At 32.6% G+C, this 21,467-nt stretch overlaps 1 protein-coding gene and 1 long non-coding RNA gene across 2 annotated transcripts; one reads left to right on the top strand and one right to left on the bottom strand.

The window, feature by feature from the left end:
- Positions 1-10,834: 10,834 nt before the first annotated feature.
- Positions 10,835-20,685, bottom strand: LOC108476858 (zinc finger protein BRUTUS-like At1g18910). Its single transcript, XM_017779219.2, has 12 exons — positions 20,094-20,685; positions 18,900-19,115; positions 17,722-17,916; positions 17,307-17,647; positions 16,528-16,759; positions 14,610-16,300; positions 14,066-14,284; positions 13,822-13,959; positions 12,353-12,587; positions 12,221-12,280; positions 11,369-11,440; positions 10,835-11,247 (listed from the first exon to the last, which is right to left on the bottom strand). The coding sequence occupies exons 1-12, from the start codon at positions 20,376-20,378 to the stop codon at positions 11,146-11,148; spliced, it is 3,786 nt and encodes a 1,261-aa protein (XP_017634708.1). The 5' UTR covers positions 20,379-20,685; the 3' UTR covers positions 10,835-11,145.
- Positions 17,611-18,058, top strand: LOC128285567 (uncharacterized). Its single transcript, XR_008276036.1, has 2 exons — positions 17,611-17,697; positions 17,802-18,058. It is a non-coding gene; the product is annotated as an uncharacterized LOC128285567 (long non-coding RNA).
- Positions 20,686-21,467: the final 782 nt, after the last annotated feature.

The following is a 21,467-nucleotide window of genomic DNA, read 5'->3' as shown; positions in this document are numbered from 1 at the left end:
TCTTTTATTTTATTTTAGAATAAGGTTTTTAAACCTTATTAAACTCCATCTATTTTATATTGATTAGGATAAGGTGTTTCAATCCTACTAGAATATGGCTTTGCAAGCCTATAAATAGACATAGTCTATTCTTCTTGTATTTGAGTAAAAATTTTTCGACATAGTGAATTTTCTTCTCCTCTGCCCGTGGTTTTTTTCCCGAAAGGGTTTCCACGTAAAATTTATGTGTTCTTTATTTTTATTTATTTTATTCTATTTTATTTTTCACAAATTGGTATCGAGCTTAGGGTTATTCATCTCGATCACGGTAATGGCGTCTTTGAAGTATGAAATTCATTGTTGGACGCAACACCAGATTTGCGTTGTGGCAAATTAAGATGCAAGCGTTCTTGCAGATGGATCTAGAGGATGCCCTGCTAGGATAGATAAGATGCCTTCGACATTAATAGATGAAGAGAAGAAGCGTAAGGATCGAAAGGCATTAACACAATTACATCTCGCATTTGTCCAACGAAATTTTGCGGGATGTGATGAAAGAGAAAAGCGCCATTGCATTATGGAAGAGGCTAGAACAAATATGTATGTCGAAAACTCTAACAAGCAAGTTGCATATGAAGCGGCGTCTTTATGCTCATCGTTTGGAGGAAGGTGCGTCAGACACGAACACTTAACAGTGTTTAAAGAAATTCTCTCAAACTTGGAGGCCATGGAGGTTCAGTATGATAAGGAAGATCTAGGGTTGATTCTACTTTGTTCGTTGCCCCCGTCTTATTCAACCTTTAGAGACACGATTTTATATAGCCGCGAGTCTCTCACAGTTGATGAGGTTTATGATTCTTTAACCTCGTATGATAAGATGAAGCATCTTGTGGTTAAACCCAACTCTCAGGGAGAGGGTCTCATTGTTCGTGGGAGACAAGACCGGAATGTTGATGATGATCGTGGTAGAACACAAGAACGGAATCCTCGTGGTAAATCTAAGGGTAGATCGAAATCTTCAAACAGAGGTAAAACTTGCAACTTCTGCAAGAAGAAAGGGCACATTAAATCTGAGTGCTATAAGCTACAAAATAAGATTAAAAGGGAGGCTGCGAATCAAAAGGGAAAACAACCAGAAAATTCGGTGAAGGCGATGTTGTAGAAGACTACAACGATGGTGAACTTCTAGTTGCTTCTATCAATGATTCTAAGGTAAGCGAGGAGTGGATACTTGATTTAGGCTGCACCTTCCACATGAGTCCCAATCGGGATTGGTTTACAACTTATGAAACAAGATGTCTGAAGGTGTTGTTTTGATGGGAAATAATGCTTCATGTAAAATCGCGGTGTTGGAACAATTAAAGTTAAGATGTTTGATGGAGTTGTCGAACACTTAGTGACGTGCGGCATGTTCCGAATTGAAAAGAAATTTAATTTCGTTGAGTACTCTTGATTCAAAAAGTGCAGATACACAATTGAAAGTGGGGTTTTAAAGATTTCAAAGGGTCCTTGTTGTGATGAAAGGGCAAAGAAAGATTGCCAAGTTATATGTTTTCTGGGGTTCTATTTATTATTGGTGATGCAATTGTCGCTTCCTCTTCCTTGTCGATGATGATATTACTAAACTTTGGCATATCGCCTAGGGCATATGAGTGAGAATGGCATGGCGAATTAAGCAAAGAGGACTTCTTAATGGGCAAGGAATTTGCAAACTGAATTCTGTGAGCACCTTGTGTTTTGGGAAGCAAAGAGAGTTCGATTCACTAGAGGAATCCATAACACGAAGGAAACGTTGGAGTATATCCATTCGATCGTGGGGGCCGTCCGAGTGCCTTCGAGAGGTGGAGCTAATTATATGCTAACCTTTATTGATGATTTTTCGAGAAAAGTTTGGGCGTTCTTCCGAAGCGAAAAGCGATGTGTTTTCCACATTTAAGTCTTGGAAAATTATGATTGAAAAGCAGACGGAAAAGCAGATAAAATACCTCCGCATGCACAATGGCTTAGAGTTACATTCGATGAGTTTAATAGATTGTGCAAGTCGGAAGGATCATGAGACACTTGACGATTCGTCATACTCCACAAAGAAAGCGGCGTTGCGAGCGAATGAACGAACGATCATGGAGAAGGTTCGATGTATGTTGTCAAATGCCAACTTACCGAAGTCATTTTGGGCAGAAGCAGCCTCTACTGCATGTTTTTTGATCAACCGATCTCCATCCGTTGCCATTGAGAAAAAGACTCCACAAGAGGTATGGTCCGTAATCCCGCTAATTATTCGATTTAAAGATTTTGGGTGTCCTGCGTATGCTCATGTTGATAATGGAAAATTGGAACCGAGATCCATTAAATGCGTTTTCTTGGTTATAAAGTGGTGTAAAAGGCTATAAGTTATGGTGTCTGAAAATAGAAAAGTTGTGATTAGCAGAGATGTTGTTTTTGATGAAAGCGCTATGCTACCTAACTTATCTATTAAAGACTCTTCCAATAAAGAAAACCAAAAGCGGTGGAGCATCGATTAATCCGAATCAACTCCTCAAGCCAAGTACAAAATTGAGAATAGAGTTGCTTCTTCACCGCAATACTCTATCGCCAAAAACAGGACAAGAAGAGAAATTAAACCTCCAAAGAAGTATGCCGAGGTTGATCTAGTTGCTTATGCTTTAAATGTGGTGAAGATATAGATGCGAATCAAGAGCCATTTAATTATTCGAGGCGATTAGCTGTGAAGACTCGAGAAAAGTGGATGTTTGCTATGCAAGAGGAGATGGAATCACTCCACAAAAAGCAGAACATGGGATCTTGTAAAACTTCCTAAAGGTAAAAAGGTCGTTCGTTGTAAATGGGTGTTTAAAAGAAAGAAGGACTCAGGAGTTGAAGAACCCGGATATAAAGCAAGGCTTGTTGCAAAGGGTTACTGATCAAATTCGAGTGGACTTCAGATGTGTTCTCTCCGGTTGTTAAGCATAGTTCGATTCGAGCTTTGCTTGGTATTGTGGCCATGCATGATTTGGAGCTTGAGCAGTTAGATGTAAAAGCGCATTTTGCATGGAGAACTTGAGGAAGATATTTACATGCAACAACCAGAGGGTTTTATAGTCTCGAAAAAGAGGACTATGTTTGCTCATTGAAAAAGTCCCTTTACGGTTTGAAACAGATCACCAAGACAAGTGGTACAAGAGGTTTGATTCCTTTATGACTTCTCATGATTTCAAAAGAAGTAGTTTTGACAGTTGTGTCTACTTTAAGAAAAAGCGTGATGGTTCTTTTGTGTATCTACTTCTTTATGTTGATGACATGTTGATAGCAAAGAAAAGATAAAAGAGAGATAAGAAAGGTTAAAGCCCAACTAAGTGAAGAATTTGAGATGAAAGATTTAGGACCAGCAAAGAAGATACTTGGTATGGAGATTCTCGAGATAGAAAAGCAAGTAAATTGTACCTAAGTCGGAAGGGTACATTGAGAAAGTTCTTTGCGAGTTCAATATGCAGAGTGCTAAGCTGTTAGTACTCCTTTAGCACCCATTTCGGACTTTCATCGGCCTTATCTCCTCAATCGATAATGAGATTGAGTACGTGTCACATGTTCCATACTCTAGTGCAGAGGATCTCTCATGTATGCTATGGTTTGTTCACGCCCGATTTATCATATGCGATCGGTCAGCTTAGCGATACATGGCGAATCTCGGTAAAGAACACCGGAAAGCGATTCGGTGGATTTTAAGATACTTACGAGGCACTACTAATGTTTGCTTACAGTTTGGAAGAACTAAAGATGGAGTTATAGGGTATGTTGATGCTGATTTTGCTGGAGACCTTGATAGAAGAAGATCTCTCACGAGTTACGTCTTTACAATCGGAGGTTGTGCAATTAGTTGGAAAGCCACTTTGCAAACTACGATCGCTTTGTCTACCAATGAAGTTGAGTACATGGCGATTCTTGAGGCTTGTAAAGAAGCTATTTGGTTGAAGGGACTATTTAGTGAACTCAATGAAGACCTTCAAATCAGACAAGATTTTGTGACGATCAGAGTGCCATCTTTCTTACAAAAGATCAAATGTTTCATGAGAGAACAAAACACATTGATATTCGGTATCATTTTGTTCGTGATATTATTGCCCGTGGTGATATTGTTGTGAGCAAAATTAGCACTCATGAAAATCCTGCAGATATGATGACTAAGTCACTTCCTATAACCAAGTTTGAGCATTGCTTAGACTTGGTTGGTGTTCATTGTTGAAGTTAAACCCTTAAGGGGTTTTTGGAAGAGGTGAAGAACTTGTTTATTGAAAGTTCGCGATGAAGAACTTGTTCATTGAGAATTTGTGTCAAGGTGGAGATTGTTAGAATTAAGTGACCCAAATTCTTATTTAAATAAAATACGATGGAAAATAAAATAAAAGTAAAATCCATATAGAACTAAACTTCTTTTATTTTATTTTAGAATAAGGTTTTTAAACCTTATTAAACTCCATCTATTTTATATTGATTAGGATAAGGTGTTTCAATCCTACTAGAATATGGCTTTGCAAGCCTATAAATAGACATAGTCTATTCCTCTTGTATTTGAGTAAAAATTTTTCGACATAGTGAATTTTCTTCTCCTCTGCCCGTGGTTTTTTTCCCGAAAGGGTTTCCACGTAAAATTTATGTGTTCTTTATTTTTATTTATTTTATTCTATTTTATTTTTCACAGGTTTCTTCCCATTTTTTAAACTTGCAGTTGGTTTCTTTGGTATTTTCGTCCCAAATCCGGGCTAAGGATGAAAAAGCGGTCAAAAAGATGCCATTTTTACTTTGCCAGCCGCCGTGAACGGCGGCGCCGTCGTCTATAATCGGCTGCCGACATGGCTGAGTCCGGCGTCCCTTTGGCCGAATACTGGAGAGTGAGAGAGAGTTGAGAGGTTTTTTTTTTTTTCGAAAAGAATGCTGAAAATAAAAAATAAAAATCTAAAATTTTTAACTTAAATAGTGGTACCAAAACGGTACCATTTTGGCTCTAAGCCCCCAGACACAAAACGGCGTCGTTTAGGGTAAAGTGGGCTGATCCGACCCGCTTTGGCTAGGGTCCACGCGTTTTAGACCAGATGGTCTATTTGCGCATTAGGCCCTTCCGCATTTTCAATATTTTTAATCCAGTTTATTTTTTTCTAATTTATACCTCAAATTTTATCTCAGTTTCAATTTGATCCTACCAGAACGGTGCATTTCAGAGGGTGGAGATATTTTCCCATTTAGTCTCTCCGTGTTATTCACCCCTTTCGAATTGATCTTTATTTATTTTTTTATCTTAATTTATCTCTTAAATTTGATTCGGGTAGCAATGGAGTCCTTCTATTTTGATTCTTTCATTTATTTATTTATTCACTTGATTATTTATTCATTGTTTCTTACATTTTATTCATTTGTTTGTGTATTTATTTACTTATTCGCACACCATTCAATTATGTATTTACTTTTTATTTCACCCAAATATTCATTTGTTTACTATTCTTTCATTTTTTTATTTTCAATTTTTTTCATTTATCTAGTTTGTGCCTTTGTCATTATCATTATTATATTCCATTATTATTTACTTATTTATCTATTTATTACCCTTATATATTAATAAATTTTCAGATTATTATTTTTACTATACATTGTTCTCATTATTATTATTATTATTATTATTATTATTATTATTATTATTATATCTATTTACTATCCTTTTTATATATATACATGTATATTTTAAAATTTAGATTATTTGTATCGCTTTTACTCACACATATTATTATTATTATTATTATTATTATGTGTTTTATTACAAATTGTGCCTTAAATTTTATTTATATTTTAATTTGGTTCTTTACTTCCAATATTTTATAAACTCTTTCTCTTATATTTATATTCATATTTATTTATTATTTTGTTATTATTGTCGTCACTATTATTTATGTATTTCATCTTTGCTTATTCATGTTTATATGTTTTATTATTGTTGTAATTTGTTTGTTAATATTACTATGACTATAATAGTATATTAGTATTATCATAACGTTCATTTATTTATCATATATACTTGACTCGTATAATTGTTTTATATTATTGCATTATTATTACCCCATGCACAATGTTTAAATATAATCGGTTGTCTTTGTATTATATTTCAAATAAGCCCACGTCGTTTTAAACTCACGTTTGATAATTAATTAAAAAGAGAAATTTTCAAAGTAGGGTAATATTCCATGTTTAGAAATTCGAGAGATCGTGTCCTAACGTACTAGGCTTCGATTTTTCTCGTTTGACCCAAATGACCGAATATCCTTTTAAAATTAAAATGCATGAGTTTTGAAAATTAAAAGACAAACTTATTCTCGAGGGTTTAAAATGTCGTGTCCTAATGTACTGGATGGTAGCATTTTATTACTTTGGGACAAGAAAGTCTTTAGCATCCGCTTCGATTTATCCAAGCATTTTTGTTTAATTAACATTAATAAAAAGAGGGATTGTATTTTAAATTCCTTTCGAGTTTGCAACTTTTGACATCAAGACATTAATTAATCAATTAAGTATCAATTTTGGGCGTTACGAGGGTGCTAATCCTTCCTCGCACGTAACTAACTCCCGAGCCCGTTTTCTCGAATTTCGTAGACCAAAACCGTTGTTTTAGTAAATCAAACATTTTATTAAAACGATCACGAGGTGATCCGATCACACCTCATCAAAAAGGATTGGTGGCGACTCGCATGTTCGTTTTCGTTTTCAAAACCAAAGTAAACTGTTGTTTTCAAAAAAATAGTTTCGACAATCTTTAAATTCTTACTTAATATTTTGATAGTAACAAATAATTAACTCAACACAAATAAAACAGTATAAATTAGTTGATATATTTTTGTTGTCGATATCATGTGTAAAAATTATTTTATATTATCAGACAGATTTTTTTCCAAGAAGAATCCATCTTATTTTTTTTATTGGGTTAAGTCGCAAATTTACAACTATATTCTATTTGAAAAGAATTTGTCATTACATTTTATTTTGTTGATTAGAATAAATATAAATTTATCATTACACCTTAATAATTAATTTTTATTGATAGAATACTTAGAACTAAAGCTTTTCATGGATCGAGTTAAAATAATTTTAAAAATTTTCATGTTTATGCTCGTTTTTTATCCGCCCAACCTGCTCAAAAAGTTGATATTACTACTCATAAATAATAAAATATTAAAAAATATTTTTTAATTGATATCTTATATATTTTATAATTAAATTTAAATTTTAAAAATTATTTTTTAAATTAAATTCAGTTAAGCCAAATTAACCTAAAATACAAAAATTCTTGTCTAAACCTAGCTCAAGTCGGGTCAAGCCAAGTGGGCTACTTGACCCTTGGATAAGTCTATTTAAAACTATCAGTAACCCCTCTCTGACCTTTAAATAAGAGAACAAACGCAATTCAATACATTAAAACTTATATCATCCTGCCCTTACGACAACAAATTTCAAAAATAATTTTAATTTTTCAACTGAGATAGTTTTTCAATAGCTAATTTGTGAATTTTTTTACATTAAATGGATAATGTTTTTAGGTTAAAATATGTGAAAGTGTCTATTTTTTATAAATTTAAAATTTAGTCCCTGTACTTTATTTTTAGAAATTTAATCTCTTTACTTTTTAGATTTCAAAATTCAAGTCCAATCGTTAGCATAGTTAAAATTATTTTGTTAAATTCAGATTCATTACAACATCATTTTTTAGTTACGTTGCCACCAAATGAGTAAATTTTTTTATTATTTCAAATGGTCGTACAAACAAATTTAATAAAAGAAAAGCAACAAGGTTAACAATTGGACCTGAATTTTAAAATTTAAAAAGTAAAGGGACTAAATTCCTAAAAATAAAAGTATAAAGGCTAAATTCCACATTTAACCATATTTAAAAAATAAATTAATATCAAATGGCATAATTACCTTTACATATATCGCTATGTGATTCACAAAGTATGAGTTGTTTTTATCAATTGAGTCATGAAGTTGTTGTATTTAACTTACGACACTAAATTTATAGAGATGACACATACGATCTGAGTGAAAAAATAAATGAGGTTTTAGTTAAAAATGATAAGCTTGGATTTTAGAGATTGTGATGTCTTTAGTTCAAATATCACTTTAAGTATTTTTCTAAATTATATTGATTTTTATAGATTTTACATAAAAATATAAAAAACAAAAACACAAGTATAATAATTTCTTTTATTATAAGTAAGAACAATGGATTTTAGTGCTTTATCAATTGAGTTAATTTTTATTGACTCTTAATTCTAATTTAATCAGATTTAAATATAGTATAATTTTTATTGACTCTTAATTCTAATTTAATCAGATTTAAATATAGTATAGATAGAGATGAATGAATAACAAATTTACATTTTAGCCTATACTTATATTAAACTCTTTGAGCTAGTGTGACGAGCCAATCAGACACCAACTTAATTAAAAATTTATTAAAATAATTTTTATATACAAAATAAGAAATATTAATACAAAAATATTTTGCAATTTGAACTTGAGGCACATGAGTTTTAAAATTTTAATTTTTTGTCGGAACTAGACATTCACCATAAGTAGCAATGATTAATCTCCAGTGAATACTCTTTAAAAGGTAAACAAACTTTTAATTTTAACATTTCAACCATAGTATCACTTACCTTTAATAGAAAATATTTGTAAATAGATTTTTACATAGATTTTGGTGTGCCATAATTTAAACTATTTTATTTGTTTCGGTTTATGATAATAAAAAAAATAACTATTCTTTAATCAAAATATTTTACAAAATAAATTATTAAAATTTGACAAAAATATAAATAAGTGTGGTGTTTATTGGTTTAAGGAGAAAATATAAATTTAAACTCTATAGAAAATATTGTTAAAAGAGCAACTATAAACCTTGAATTTAAAAAAACTATTTTTTTAAAAAATCATTTGATACGTTAAAACTTAAAACAAAGTAAAAACTCCTTTTTCTTTTAGAGTAAGTTACTAAAAGTGAATTCCTAAAGCTATGTGGGATATGATGGACACAGTTGAGATGCAATGAATATATGAGTACTAAACAAAAATGTCCATCATTAGAGTATATTTTGTGTGGGAATAAAATCATTTTGATTTAAAGAATGGAATGATAAGGACAAACGCCTTTTAGGTCTTGTATTTGGATTTTTGACTATGGATTGGACCCGATTGTGACGTCAGGAATGACGTCCACCAATTTCAACCTTCCTTTTTATTAAAAAGATATACAAATACTTATATTTTATTAAAAATAAAATAAAATTAAAATTAACAATAATATTGATATATTTAATTTATCATTAATGAATTTTTTAGTGTTTAATATTATTGCAAGAACACACAATATTTAAAAATGATATTAATATATGGTTCCTAGTAATAATTGAATAAATTCATAGTATTAAAAAGCTGTATAAGTATGCTATGAAAACTATTCTAATGATGTTATAAGGAACATTGTCCCGATTGTCATAACAAAAGTAAACACAACAAACAAACCATAACTAAAGTAGTTTAATGGGTCTTACACAAACTTGAATCTCTTAAAAAATCTTAATGCAGGCACTAACTACAATTTAAACAATCCAACGATTTCTGTAGCCTTAATCTTGCACACTATAAAAAATTCACTCAGTAATTTTGTAAAATTTTAATATGGGTGGATTGAACTGAGTTTGAGTTTTAGTATTTTTATTTGAGTTGAGTTTGAACAAAATTTTAGATTCATTTTTCAAGCTAAGCTTGAGGCCTATAAAATAAGCTTAAATTTTTGTCCTAGTCTATGGGCATGTCTACATCAGATTAAAAATCCTAAATGAATACAACAATTTTAAGTTGGTGTTAAATTAGTTTACGACACTAGCTCAATCAACAACATTATTAATAATAAACTGCATCACACACACCTGTGTGTGAAACCATGTATTTTGAACATAAATTTGTATTTAAAATTAACATACAATAAATAATAAAATGTATGGCTTGAAACTCATTAATAATAACACATTAAATATATACGATATAAAAATAAAAATTTAGATTAAATTACAAGTAAAACGAAATTTATGAATACATCATATTAAGAATACTAAATCCCTCCATCTGTATTTTTTTTTAGAATAAAAGACTAAAGTACCATGTAATAACTCTTTTTGTCACTGTTTTAGTGTCATTTTGCTATTATATTGCTATTATTATTTAGATATTGTATAACTCTTTATTTTCTTGTCAATTACATTATTATTTTAGAGATATTTGCTTGTTAAGTTGCAACTATCTTAGTATTAAATAATTTTTAATTTATTTTTAATTTGTTAGGAAACATTTTTTAATATTTTAGTCTATTTGATGTATTATATTTGTTAAATTTATTTTTATATAAAAATAATATAAAAATTTAATACGAATGGACCGAGTCAAGTACGGATTTTAACATTTTTATCCGATCTAAATTTGGGTAAAATTTTAAGCCTATTTTTTAAATATGGCCCAAGCCTAAAATTCTATTAAGAACCGACCCAAACCAACCCATCATCACCTCTAGTTATGAAACAGCTTAAAGGTTATAATAAACTCTGAAATGCATTAATATAATGTTTGTGGAGTTTTTACTCCCCATAATTATTCTAAGAATTGGATTGTATGAAACAATGATGCTATATTATTTGTATCTTTTTTTTAATAATTTTATGTCATATCAATATTTTCATCTTGAAAAATATAATATCCCTATTTGATACAATCCTTTCTCATTATACTAAACATGCATAATAATAATCCTAAAAACATACGATGATTTAATTTAAAAAAACAGTTCCATAATTTATATAAAACAAAAAGCATCATATCCGTTGTCTCCCTTAGTATGGGTATTTTATAAGCAGAATCTTTGCGTAGGGTTTAATAGGAAACATCACTTGAATAAGCAGCTGGATAACAAGAATGAGTTTCTTGGTTTTATTTAACTAGAACATGCACACGGTTGGTAAAGTTTTCAAAATAGGGAAGACAGACCCTTAAGACATATTATCCTCATGGTGAGCCTAAGGTAGGTTTCTTTCAATTGGCAATGGATGATGAGAGAATTGCACGCTTGTCTTTCATCTTCTATAGTACTCTCGTGTTATATGAGCCACAGTTGGAGCACTTATGATACTTCCAATGGTAGGGAGCTGTTCCTTTTGTCTCACAGTCATTGCATAGTATTGCCTGTAATTTAAGTTAATAATTTCACTGTCCAGTCCGTATCATAATTTCTCAAACACGGCTTCTATAACTTACAAAGACGAGTGCCTATGATAAACCAAGACAAATAAACAACACGATGAACCTGATTTCGGTCATGATGTTCCTCTGGAATTTTCTCTTCAGCCAAAAAAGCATCCAACATCTTAAAATAGACCTGCAAAAAAACACCCTTAAAAGGTTTAAGGATCATTCAACTCCTCAAAGCATCAATTCATCGTCATTTACTAAAGATAGTTCCAATGCACTTGATATAATCAAATTAAACAAGCAGGCAATCTGAATTTCCATGTAAAAAAAGAAACAAATAAAAGTTGAAGTCAAGCATGTTAGTGGCTAGCATGATCATCTCTGCTAATAGTACTCACATGGCCACTCATGGGGAAGACTAGAATTTGAACATGGATCAATTTGATACAAATGTGAGGCATTGTTTTCTTCAGTTTGTAGACTTCAGATCTTCTCAAGCCGGTTAGATTCTGGATTACTGATTCTAAAAGTTTAGCTGTTTACATATCTTCAAGCACTAATTACAGCATAATGATGTGAAAGTGTTATTTCCTCTTTCTTCCCCTTAACTAAAACTCCCGGGTCCCAACTAATTGAGACTAACGAGGGTAGAAATTACAGGACCAAAAAAATTGTTATTACAGAAATGTTTTAACCCTAAACAATTTGTTACTACAGGACACTGATTTTGATTCCCCATAGGTTCACTCTTTTTATGAACCAATTGATTTAGGAAATCACAAACAAGTACATTTTAGGGAAGGCAACATATCATATATTGTTGCTGTCAGCAGTGAAGCACTCATATGAGAAAATGCAAGCAATTTCAGATATAAGGATAAATTTGCGCTGACATGATAACTGGATATAGTCAACTTAGAACTACAATGATAACATTCATTGACATTAGAGATAAGGAGAAACAAACCTGCATGTCCCCAAGTGACTTGCTACAGATTGGGCAGGTGTAGTGTGTACAAGTATAATCCTAGAAACAACACAAGAAGCAGATAAATTTGGGTGAAAGTTGCAAGGAAAAAGGAACTTCAGACTTAAGTACCTGAAAACAAGCTGAGTGCATCATATGTCCACAAGGAAGCGCTTTTACTGGAGCTGTGGAGCTGAAGAAATCTTCATGGCAAATAGGACAATTGTCCTCAAAGGACTTTTCTCTGCATACATGCAGTGACAGAGATCGTGACATGCAGGCATTGCAATTCATGCAGTGAAAGTAGTCAACACCCAATCCCTTCCCTACTCGGCAGAGGTTACAGTAAGGGCAGTGATAAATTTGCCTGTTGAAAATTTTCCATGTAAAACAATTCATAAATGTAGAATCAAGAAGTTAACAACCCTCTATATTGCATGATAGGTAGTTCACAATAGCTTTAAACTTGCACCAACTTGCAGTTTGTTAATGTTATGTTTGGAAACATATTCCAAATTTTCGATTGGGATTTCGTTTAATATATAAAATGAGAATGAAATCTATAAATTATGCATTAAGCTAGTTCAGAATCAAAATAATTATCTATTTGACAGGTATAAAGTGATGAATTTCAAATTTACAATTACATAATAGAAATTTCAAATTCACTGCTCATAGGCATCCAAAAATTCATATATTTGAAAACTAATCATGAATACTACATTTATATGCATTTTATCACGCAACTTATGCTATTTTAAATCCAAATTCATCTTTTGAATTCCAAGTTCCTAAAGGCAACCTAAGAAGACTAAAAAAGAAAGAATAATATTTGAAATAATAACAATTTAGAATTCAGAATGAAAATAAAATTATAGTAATGTTTAGACTTTCTAATACCCTTTGACTGTATAAAATATTCATATCTGAGTTATCTATTGTCTTTTTCCATTCATGAAAGTACGAGGTGACATCATTTTATGTCAGATTTTGACATGGATAATACACATTTCCCTTTATGTCTGCTCAACGAAAAATTTCATTCCCTTAAAATTTCATGAGGTCCCTGATAAAATGCAATGACTTCTACGTGACTATGCATAATATATGAGATCATAAAGTATAACATTCCAAACATTTGAAATCAGTTTACTTTTGGCCTTCCATTTATGCGAAGAAAGAATGCTTTTAAGTTATAACTGCAAAACTTATCAACCACCCACCAATGACCACATATCAAGCACAAGCATTTAAATAGTAAACTAGAGAAGAAACATATAAAAATATCAATATCAAATTCTAATCGTGCAGTGGAAGTAGCTTTGCATACTAATTTCTAGTATTGCATATTCTAGAATAGAAATAGAGAAAGGTAAGTTGCATGTTTCCAATGCCACTTTGATCAAGGACAAACTCTTAAATCTGATCCTTTCCTATTAAGTTTGTTAGCTTAACAAAGGTAAAAATAATGAGTCAATGGTAGCAATGAAGTTTGAAGAGAATCAGAATATAGTTGCATCACGTTAGGTCTCTAGAAATGGCCAAAATCAATCTTCAACACTGTAAAGATCTTATATGAGAACAATTAAACAAGATATCACCTTTCGTCATCGAATAACTTGCAGATCCTGCAATAATATTTTCCCATTGATAGATTATGGCAGGAAACCATTGAGCATGTAAATCCAATTGGCTGAATTACCAAGCATTTCATGCACATCATTTTTGTCACAGATTTTCTGCATATTTATTAGGAACAGCAGGTAAATGTGATGAAGAGAGACAAAATTTGGAACTTCTAATTTTTAAAAGGGAAAAGCAAATTTATATACAAAGTGTTAATACCTATCCAATTTATGATCAGCCACCTCATTATGGCAATGAATGCATGTATAAAGCTGGTTACAACATGGGGCAAAAAGTTTACAGTTCCTCTTGTAGTGTTTACAACCCAATGCTAGTTCCAGAGGGTCACGATACGATGGATGCTGACCTGGAATTCCTTCTCCATTATTTGAATTGTTTACTTCTAAATTAGATATCTGTTGCTTAAGAATCCAACGACTGTACCAGAAAAAAAAGAGTCAAATTCTATGAAGATATAAAAAACACATAATTCTATGAAGATATAAAAAACACATACACCCCACAAAATAGATATATAAACTGCTAAAAAGGTACTAATTGTATTTTCTAGCAGCCTATTGTCTCATTTGAGATAAATGTATTAGCTCATGGGTTTTTGCAGATAGGATTTTCTGCCTGCAAAGCCAATTATAAACATGTGAAATAAGCGTTTAGATTATCTAAAAGCAGCCTACGAAGACCACAAATCTTCTCCTAAAGTTTAAAAGATATCATTAATGGAAAAGGAATGCTTATTACCCACCTCATTAGTAAGTTCTGCATCACGTGTGATTTCCTTTCAGGATCTAAGGATGTGTCAGATGACACCCTTCTTATGGCAGCCTCTAGATCTTCTTGACTCATTGTCTTTAGTTGTTTGCATTGCCCAGTGTTATGAGTTACTTGAAACTTTTGATCTGGCTCATTAGTCCTGCCCATCAGATCAGCTGCTTCATTGCATCGCTTGTCACTGCTCATGCTAAACAGTTTGGAACATTCAGAACAGTTTTCATCACCTTTAAAAGCCTTTACTTTATCATCTATGTTGGACAATCTTAACAGCTCAATATCAGCACCATTCGAGCTAGTTCTTGAGAAATTATCGCAAATGGCTTCTCGTTTGTTAAGGACTTCAGGATAATATGTTAAGATAATCTCCAATGGATCTGGGGTCCATGAAGGAATAGTTGACTCCTCTGTTTCCTTAGCTATTTTATGTCCTTCCCACCATTCTCCTAACCATTCATCAAACATTGTATTTCTTGTGGCACTGTGCCATAAGGACATAACAGTTTGCTGCTCATCCGGAGTCAAAGATGACATAAGCCAGGGTATCATATCTTGTAATATTTCTGCTCCTGTTCTTCCCAGCATGTTTCCTATGATCCTTTCTTGCTCCTTTAGTGTGAAACATTCTCTAAATAAGGGCCAAAGTTCAACTTCTTCACGATGCACATGATCAGAGAGTAACTTATGCATCGATTTACATGTATCCTGAAGATCAATACACAGCTTTTGGTGCTTCGCCACCCAGTCCAGTGTAACTGGTTCACCACTAGAATATTCAAGTTGCAATTCATATATCTCATCCAAAATGAGGGATATTTTGCTGAAGTTTTCAGCTTCTATTTCATGGTCCAGAGAATAAGAGTGGCTGATATTTCTGTGATTTCCCTTTGCTTCCAAAGCTGGAAAAGCTACCTCATCCTCTGCATCACTGTGGATCTGATATAAGAAGTGTATCAAATGGAAGCGTTGGCGGAACTCAGGGAGAAACCCGGCATTTTCTGTCAGCAGAGCTGAACCAAGGACAAGATAATCCAAATCTTTCTTTAAAGCCTTATGAAAGAAGAAAATCATATCCATTGGTATTGGTTCATCAATAGCATAATCAACACAGTTCTTCTCAACAGAAAAATCTGGAAAAAAGCATAAATCCCTTGTCATTTTGGGAAAAAATATATGCAAATTGATTCCACCGCAGTTTGATGTCCCATCGTGCTTAATGCCATGGGAGCTAGCTGAAGAATAAGGGAAGTCCTTCTTTCCTTTGTAAACAAAAACTGGCTTAATTATCTTAGATTTAGATCCTTTACCAAGGGACATATCGGAAAGAAAGGAAGAAGATCCAGCATCCTCCTCAATTGACACAGGAAGAAAAGAGCATCTGCTGCTGAACAATTTCTCCAAGTCCCTTCTAAAGCTTTCAACTGAGGTTTTTCCTGAATAACCTAAAAGGAACCACTCCAATAAAAGGGATGCAAAAGATGCATGGGTCAAAGAATATCCTTCCTTTATAATATGCAGAATGGACCTAGATTCATCCTCAGATAAATGAGCAGCAAACCAGGTGACCACGCATTTCAGCAAACCTAGTGGCACCACCTGGAGGCTTATGCACAGAAGCTGCTGCTGCATTTCTTTACTGCAGTTCTTGCTAATGATGGGGAATACCTGAAAGAAACTGGAAAAGTGTCAAAGGAAAATGTAGCAAAACATTTTTAATAATTAGTTAATGGCAGTCATCCAGGCAAAACTTCAGTGAGTGATTATTGGAAACATAGTTGGTATGTAACTACAAAGAGATAAAGCTATATCATGACTTAAAATTGAAGCTTCAATAGAGACCATCTTATCCTACTTTGCTGTATAAGAATGGCAAATAAATAATCACTTTATACCTCATTTTCTTGTAAACTAAATTTTATGTCAATGTTCATCACAAAGGACTCCAGTTTCTGGCACAGCTCCTTCACAAACTCATTTGCTGTTATCCCCTTTTGACTATTATAATTTACCAAGTACAGTAAATGTTTAATATCACTTGCAATGTAGAGATCTTGAGCGGGCAGAGACAGCTGAATGTTGGAAACATCAACCAAGACAGGGTAAAAAAGCTTCTCCAGTGCATTGCTGCAAATAACAAAACAAGTTCTGAAAGTTTGGACAAGATGATAAAGAAATAATAGCACAAGGAAAGATAATAGAGGTATTTCCTAGACTTAATAGTGCATGTCTCGAGACTTAGTTGTTAAGTCTTGAGACTAAGATTCCCTGTTTTCAAATCTTGGCTATTGACTTTGGAGGTCTTGATACTCTTTCCTTCAAGTATCATACTTCACAGTTCACTTTTAAACCATAGTTAAACCAATCTAAGGGGCCCAGAGTCACTGTTCACACCATAGGTTGACCATATAGAGACCTCAAATTAGTTAGGCTCATAGAGAGCCACCAACCATAATTTGAGGTTTCTATGACTGGGGCTGTTGCCAACTCAGTTAGGGGCCCCTTAGATATTTGATTAAGGTGTCTACTTTAAATATTTCAGTCTGATCGGGCCGTTGCCAACTCAGTTAGGGGGTGTTACATTTAGTGGCACAGACAGAAATATTTAAAGTAGACACCTTAATCAAATAAATTTTAATTCGTCTACAAAAATGTTTTAGGAAACATATGTTACCTGTAGAAGATTAGGACATCAGCAAGGAATTTCAGTCTGAGTACAATAAAATCAAGATTTTGAAAGCAGCTTGATGTTTTTACTTGATGCAGCTCTGCCAGAATTTCTTTCAAATCTTTTTGAATGGCTCCTTGCCAGAAAAGAAGGCCATCAATTGGATTTTTCCCGGGATTTGTTTGAAAACAAGGCGCTTTCATCCATCCAAGAGGATTCTTAATCAAATGGAATTTGAATTTGCTTTTGATAGAGATAGTTCCATCAAGAGGCTGAACTCCTTTCGCAAGCTCAATGTGAAACTCAAAACCAGTCCGGTGTTTCTTATCTAGCCAGGATACTACAACCTTCAAAATTTGTTTAAATTTGTTACCGTCAGGAAGGTTCTCAAATTCTGGTAAGAATATAACAAGGGATCTACCTCTTGCAATGATTTTTCCTTCGGTACAACTTCTCTTACAAAATTTTTTATTTCTTCTTGCTCATCTGGATGAGAAAAAGAGATCACCCATGGTAGAAAATCCTGCAACAGAATTACAGGGATGCTACCAATGAACCGCCACACCAGAGAAGCTTGTTCTTGGAAAGAAAATTGTTTAACCAGCAGAGGGAAAACCTGCATGCCGTGCATAAGATTGTAGAACATTGGTTAGTCAGGTATGCATTGACATGTTGAACATGAAGAACGCAACTATATCAAAAATTAATTGTTGGAACTGCTGTTGTTAAATAAATTAAGTATCCTACTACTTTAAATATTTTGAGTGTCATCTTTAAAGAGCTCATTGTGCTAAAAATTAAAAGATAAACAAATGAAAAAGTGACACAAAGACATAAAAAGAGAAGTTTGCAATTTTACTCTCCCCTGGTTAGATATCTATCAATTGCCTTAAAGACATATTAAATTAGAAAAATAGAAAATAAAAGTCATCTAATCAATCAATAGATGCCATGGTTTTCCAGGCTAAAAAATTGCGGTGAAGTAGAAGTTTCTTATTCATAGCATAGCGATTTCCTTCTTTTGCATCCTAGTTTTGATAAGGGCGTCTAATTAAAAATACTATTAGGGCATTTGAATAAAAAATACTTTTGTTCAATTTATAGACTAACAAAAAAGGAAACAAATGTAATTTAGGACTACAAGCTCATTTCGACTCCCTTATTATAGTTTGATGGACACACAGCATGCATTTAAATCTATTATGGAGTTATAAAACTTCCAGAAGCTGTGTATAGGATAATCCTTTAAACTTTTATATGCATCTAATCTAATTATATATCTCCTCTGAGAATGCTTTTGATACTTTAGATGTGACAATGGTAAAGTTCTCTCATCTACAACAGTTTCACAGTATGAACACAAAATGGATGAAGGTATGTATATATATACACTTTTTAACATAATAATTTATGCATCTATATAGCTCTAAGAAAAAAAATCTTTGTGCCCACTCCCCAAAAACAATCCAACCTTCATCTTTGGTTATTGCTTAAACTGGAAACGAAGGGCAAGCTAATGGGGGAAAAGCAACACAATGCATGTAATGGGAAAAAGAAAAGAAAAAAGAAATAACTAATAAAAATAAATAAGAGAGTTACCTGCTTTTCTTCTTTCAACATATGCTTGCAAATAGAAGCTTGGATGGCGCCAATGCAAAATACAAGTTCTTGCAATGCTTTAGAGGAATTTTCACTTCCCTCCAATGCATTTAAGCAATAGAAAACGGAATCGAAGTTGTGATCTATACTTTCATGCTCCAGTGAATATGTACAAGCCACATTTTTAACATGTGCATCCAGAGCTAGAAAGACAACCTGCCAACAATTTTTGTTTATACTCATGGAACTACTGATGTCAATTGGAAAGTTATACGTACATAAACGCATACTATGATGGAGGTTAAAGTATCTAGGCAATCCTTGTATGTCAAAAATGAGATCTAGTCTCTACTCTATAAAACTAGGTTTTAAATTTTTGTACATTTCATATTGCTACAAACAAGTAAAATTGAAAACTTCGCTAATGAAAAACCATCTAAATGCTAATGTGGACTTCTGAAATCCGAAAAATATCCGAGTTGAAACATTATAAAACATATGTGCTTGACGGAAAAAATTCTTTTGCTACTTTAGTTCTACCTACCGGTTTGTATTGTCAAATTTTAGGAGTTCATGTCAGCACTAAGACGCTTTCCACTAACATTTTTATACACTGCAAGTACATCAAATATTAACCTTTTAACATTAACCTATGTTTTAAAAAAAGAGCGTTTCTTTATTAGCTAAGGTTTGTTCAATGCTGTCTGTCTTTAATTAATTTAGTATTACTAAAAGAATTAGCAGCTATTCTTATTTCTTTAATTCTTCTACTTATAAAAATCAAAAGCCACATAACCTACCTAAACTCTGATTAATTTATTAATCTGATGGATGAAACATATAAAATATTCAGTGTGAAAGTCAACTTATGTTTTGGTTACACCAAAAGTCTTTTGTTTATAGTTGATAATTAAACAACAATGAATTAATGCTTATTGCATGCATAATCCTCGGTTAGTTACTTGATCATCTTATATTCGTAAAATTAGTTAAAAAGAATCAAAAGATTTCAACTGATCCAAAGCCAGCTGATCTATTTGATTGCTGAGAAATGAAAATAAAGGGAAAAAGGAAAATTGCATAGATTTTATCTGAAGAAGACAGAAGGACGACATTTGTCCGTTTTCTTCGGACGAGTCTATTTTCATTTTCTAGACAGCCAAACAGAATAAATATGCAGTCAGATCAGCTCACCTCATCTTCAGCAGCGCAGTGATACTTACAAACAAGCTTAAGAAACTCGAACCTTCTAAACAGCTCAACCACGAATTCACGCGAGTATGAATCACTCTTCCCATCCGCAGCGGCCGCAACTGCCAGACGCCGGAGCTCAGTAAGCTCCGCCCGTATAGCCGTATGGAAGTAAAGCAGGAAAAGAATAGGAGCATCTTGGAGCCGCAGACCAGCCACCGCAGCAAGCGGCGACTTTCGGTCCTCCTCCTTGTCGGGCGGGTCTGAGTGAGCCTGGCCACCGCCCATGCACTGCTAAACCACGGGAAAAAGTAGGCAACATGAAGAAAAGAGAGCGGGAAGGGCTTTGCATTTGGGAGAGAGTTTGGATTTTAAGCTTGTTTGAGGACTAAAATTTCTGTTATGAATTGAACGATGGCAGTTTGAATGATTTTTAAATTATTTTTTGTTGTTTTTTATTATAGATTTAAGAGATTGCCACGGGGGGGTGATGGGGATGTTCTACCAAACAACGTTATGGGAAGAGTCGTCTTCTCTTCTCTTCTGAGGCCAAACTACAAGCGCGCGCACCGCAGGCCTTTTTGTGGTGTTGATGTCATAATGGGGCGTCAAAACGGGTTTCATTCGGATCGGGTCATGCCTAATAGAAATTTCTTTGGTTTTTCTTTTATTTTCTTATTTACTTCATAATCATTAATGTCCTTCAATAAAAGGTTCATTGAAAGATTTGTTCTCTCTTTTTTCCGTACGATTTCGAATTTCGTCTAAAAATGATATGTGCATATATTAGTCTATTTTAATTTAACAGTTTTTGGAATTTATTAATATTAGTTAATTTTTTATTTGTAAAATATAGGTACACATAAGCATTGCTTTAGTACATTAATATATATTTATGTGTTAATATAATTTAAAATTTATGAATATTTAACATTTTCAATTTTCAAAACATAAAATAAATTAAGCAAATATAAAATATTAAAAATGAGTGAATATCTAAATTGAGTTTCACTATATACAATTGCGATACATGCATAAATTATGTGTGAGTTTTTTCAATTTTTTTTCATTTGATCTGGTTCTTCGTCAATGTACTTTATCTTGATCTATTCTATATTATACTTGATCGAATAGACATGCATATGTGTTATCTGAATATGGTAGCATTATTCTAATATCAACATTTTAAAATAAATAGATTTAACAATTTGTATCTAAATTCTCGAAGAAAAGGAATTCATATTTGAATAAATAATAGTTAGAATTGAGTATTATAAAGACAATTAAATTAATATTTAAAATATATCCAAAATAAAATTAGAATAGTTCTAGAGTAAAAATACATGATGAGTTTTAAGTTAAAATAAATTTAAAAAT

The sequence above is a fragment of the Gossypium arboreum genome, chromosome 12 (assembly GCF_025698485.1).
Source record: "Gossypium arboreum isolate Shixiya-1 chromosome 12, ASM2569848v2, whole genome shotgun sequence".
Lineage (NCBI taxonomy): Eukaryota > Viridiplantae > Streptophyta > Magnoliopsida > Malvales > Malvaceae > Gossypium > Gossypium arboreum.
This window is presented reverse-complemented; position numbering and strand designations above follow the sequence as displayed.

Bases quoted from the DNA above. Each gene is read 5' to 3' on its own strand.
- LOC108476858 (XM_017779219.2), bottom strand. From the start codon at position 20,378: ATGGGCGGTGGCCAGGCTCACTCAGACCCGCCCGACAAGGAGGAGGAC. The intron at 17,917-18,899 runs GTAACTCTCTTA...CACGGCATGCAG, and splicing joins TGTTGAAAGAAGAAAAGCAG to GTTTTCCCTCTGCTGGTTAA. The intron at 12,588-13,821 runs GTGATATCTTGT...AATTTTCAACAG, and splicing joins AAGTTATTCGATGACGAAAG to GCAAATTTATCACTGCCCTT.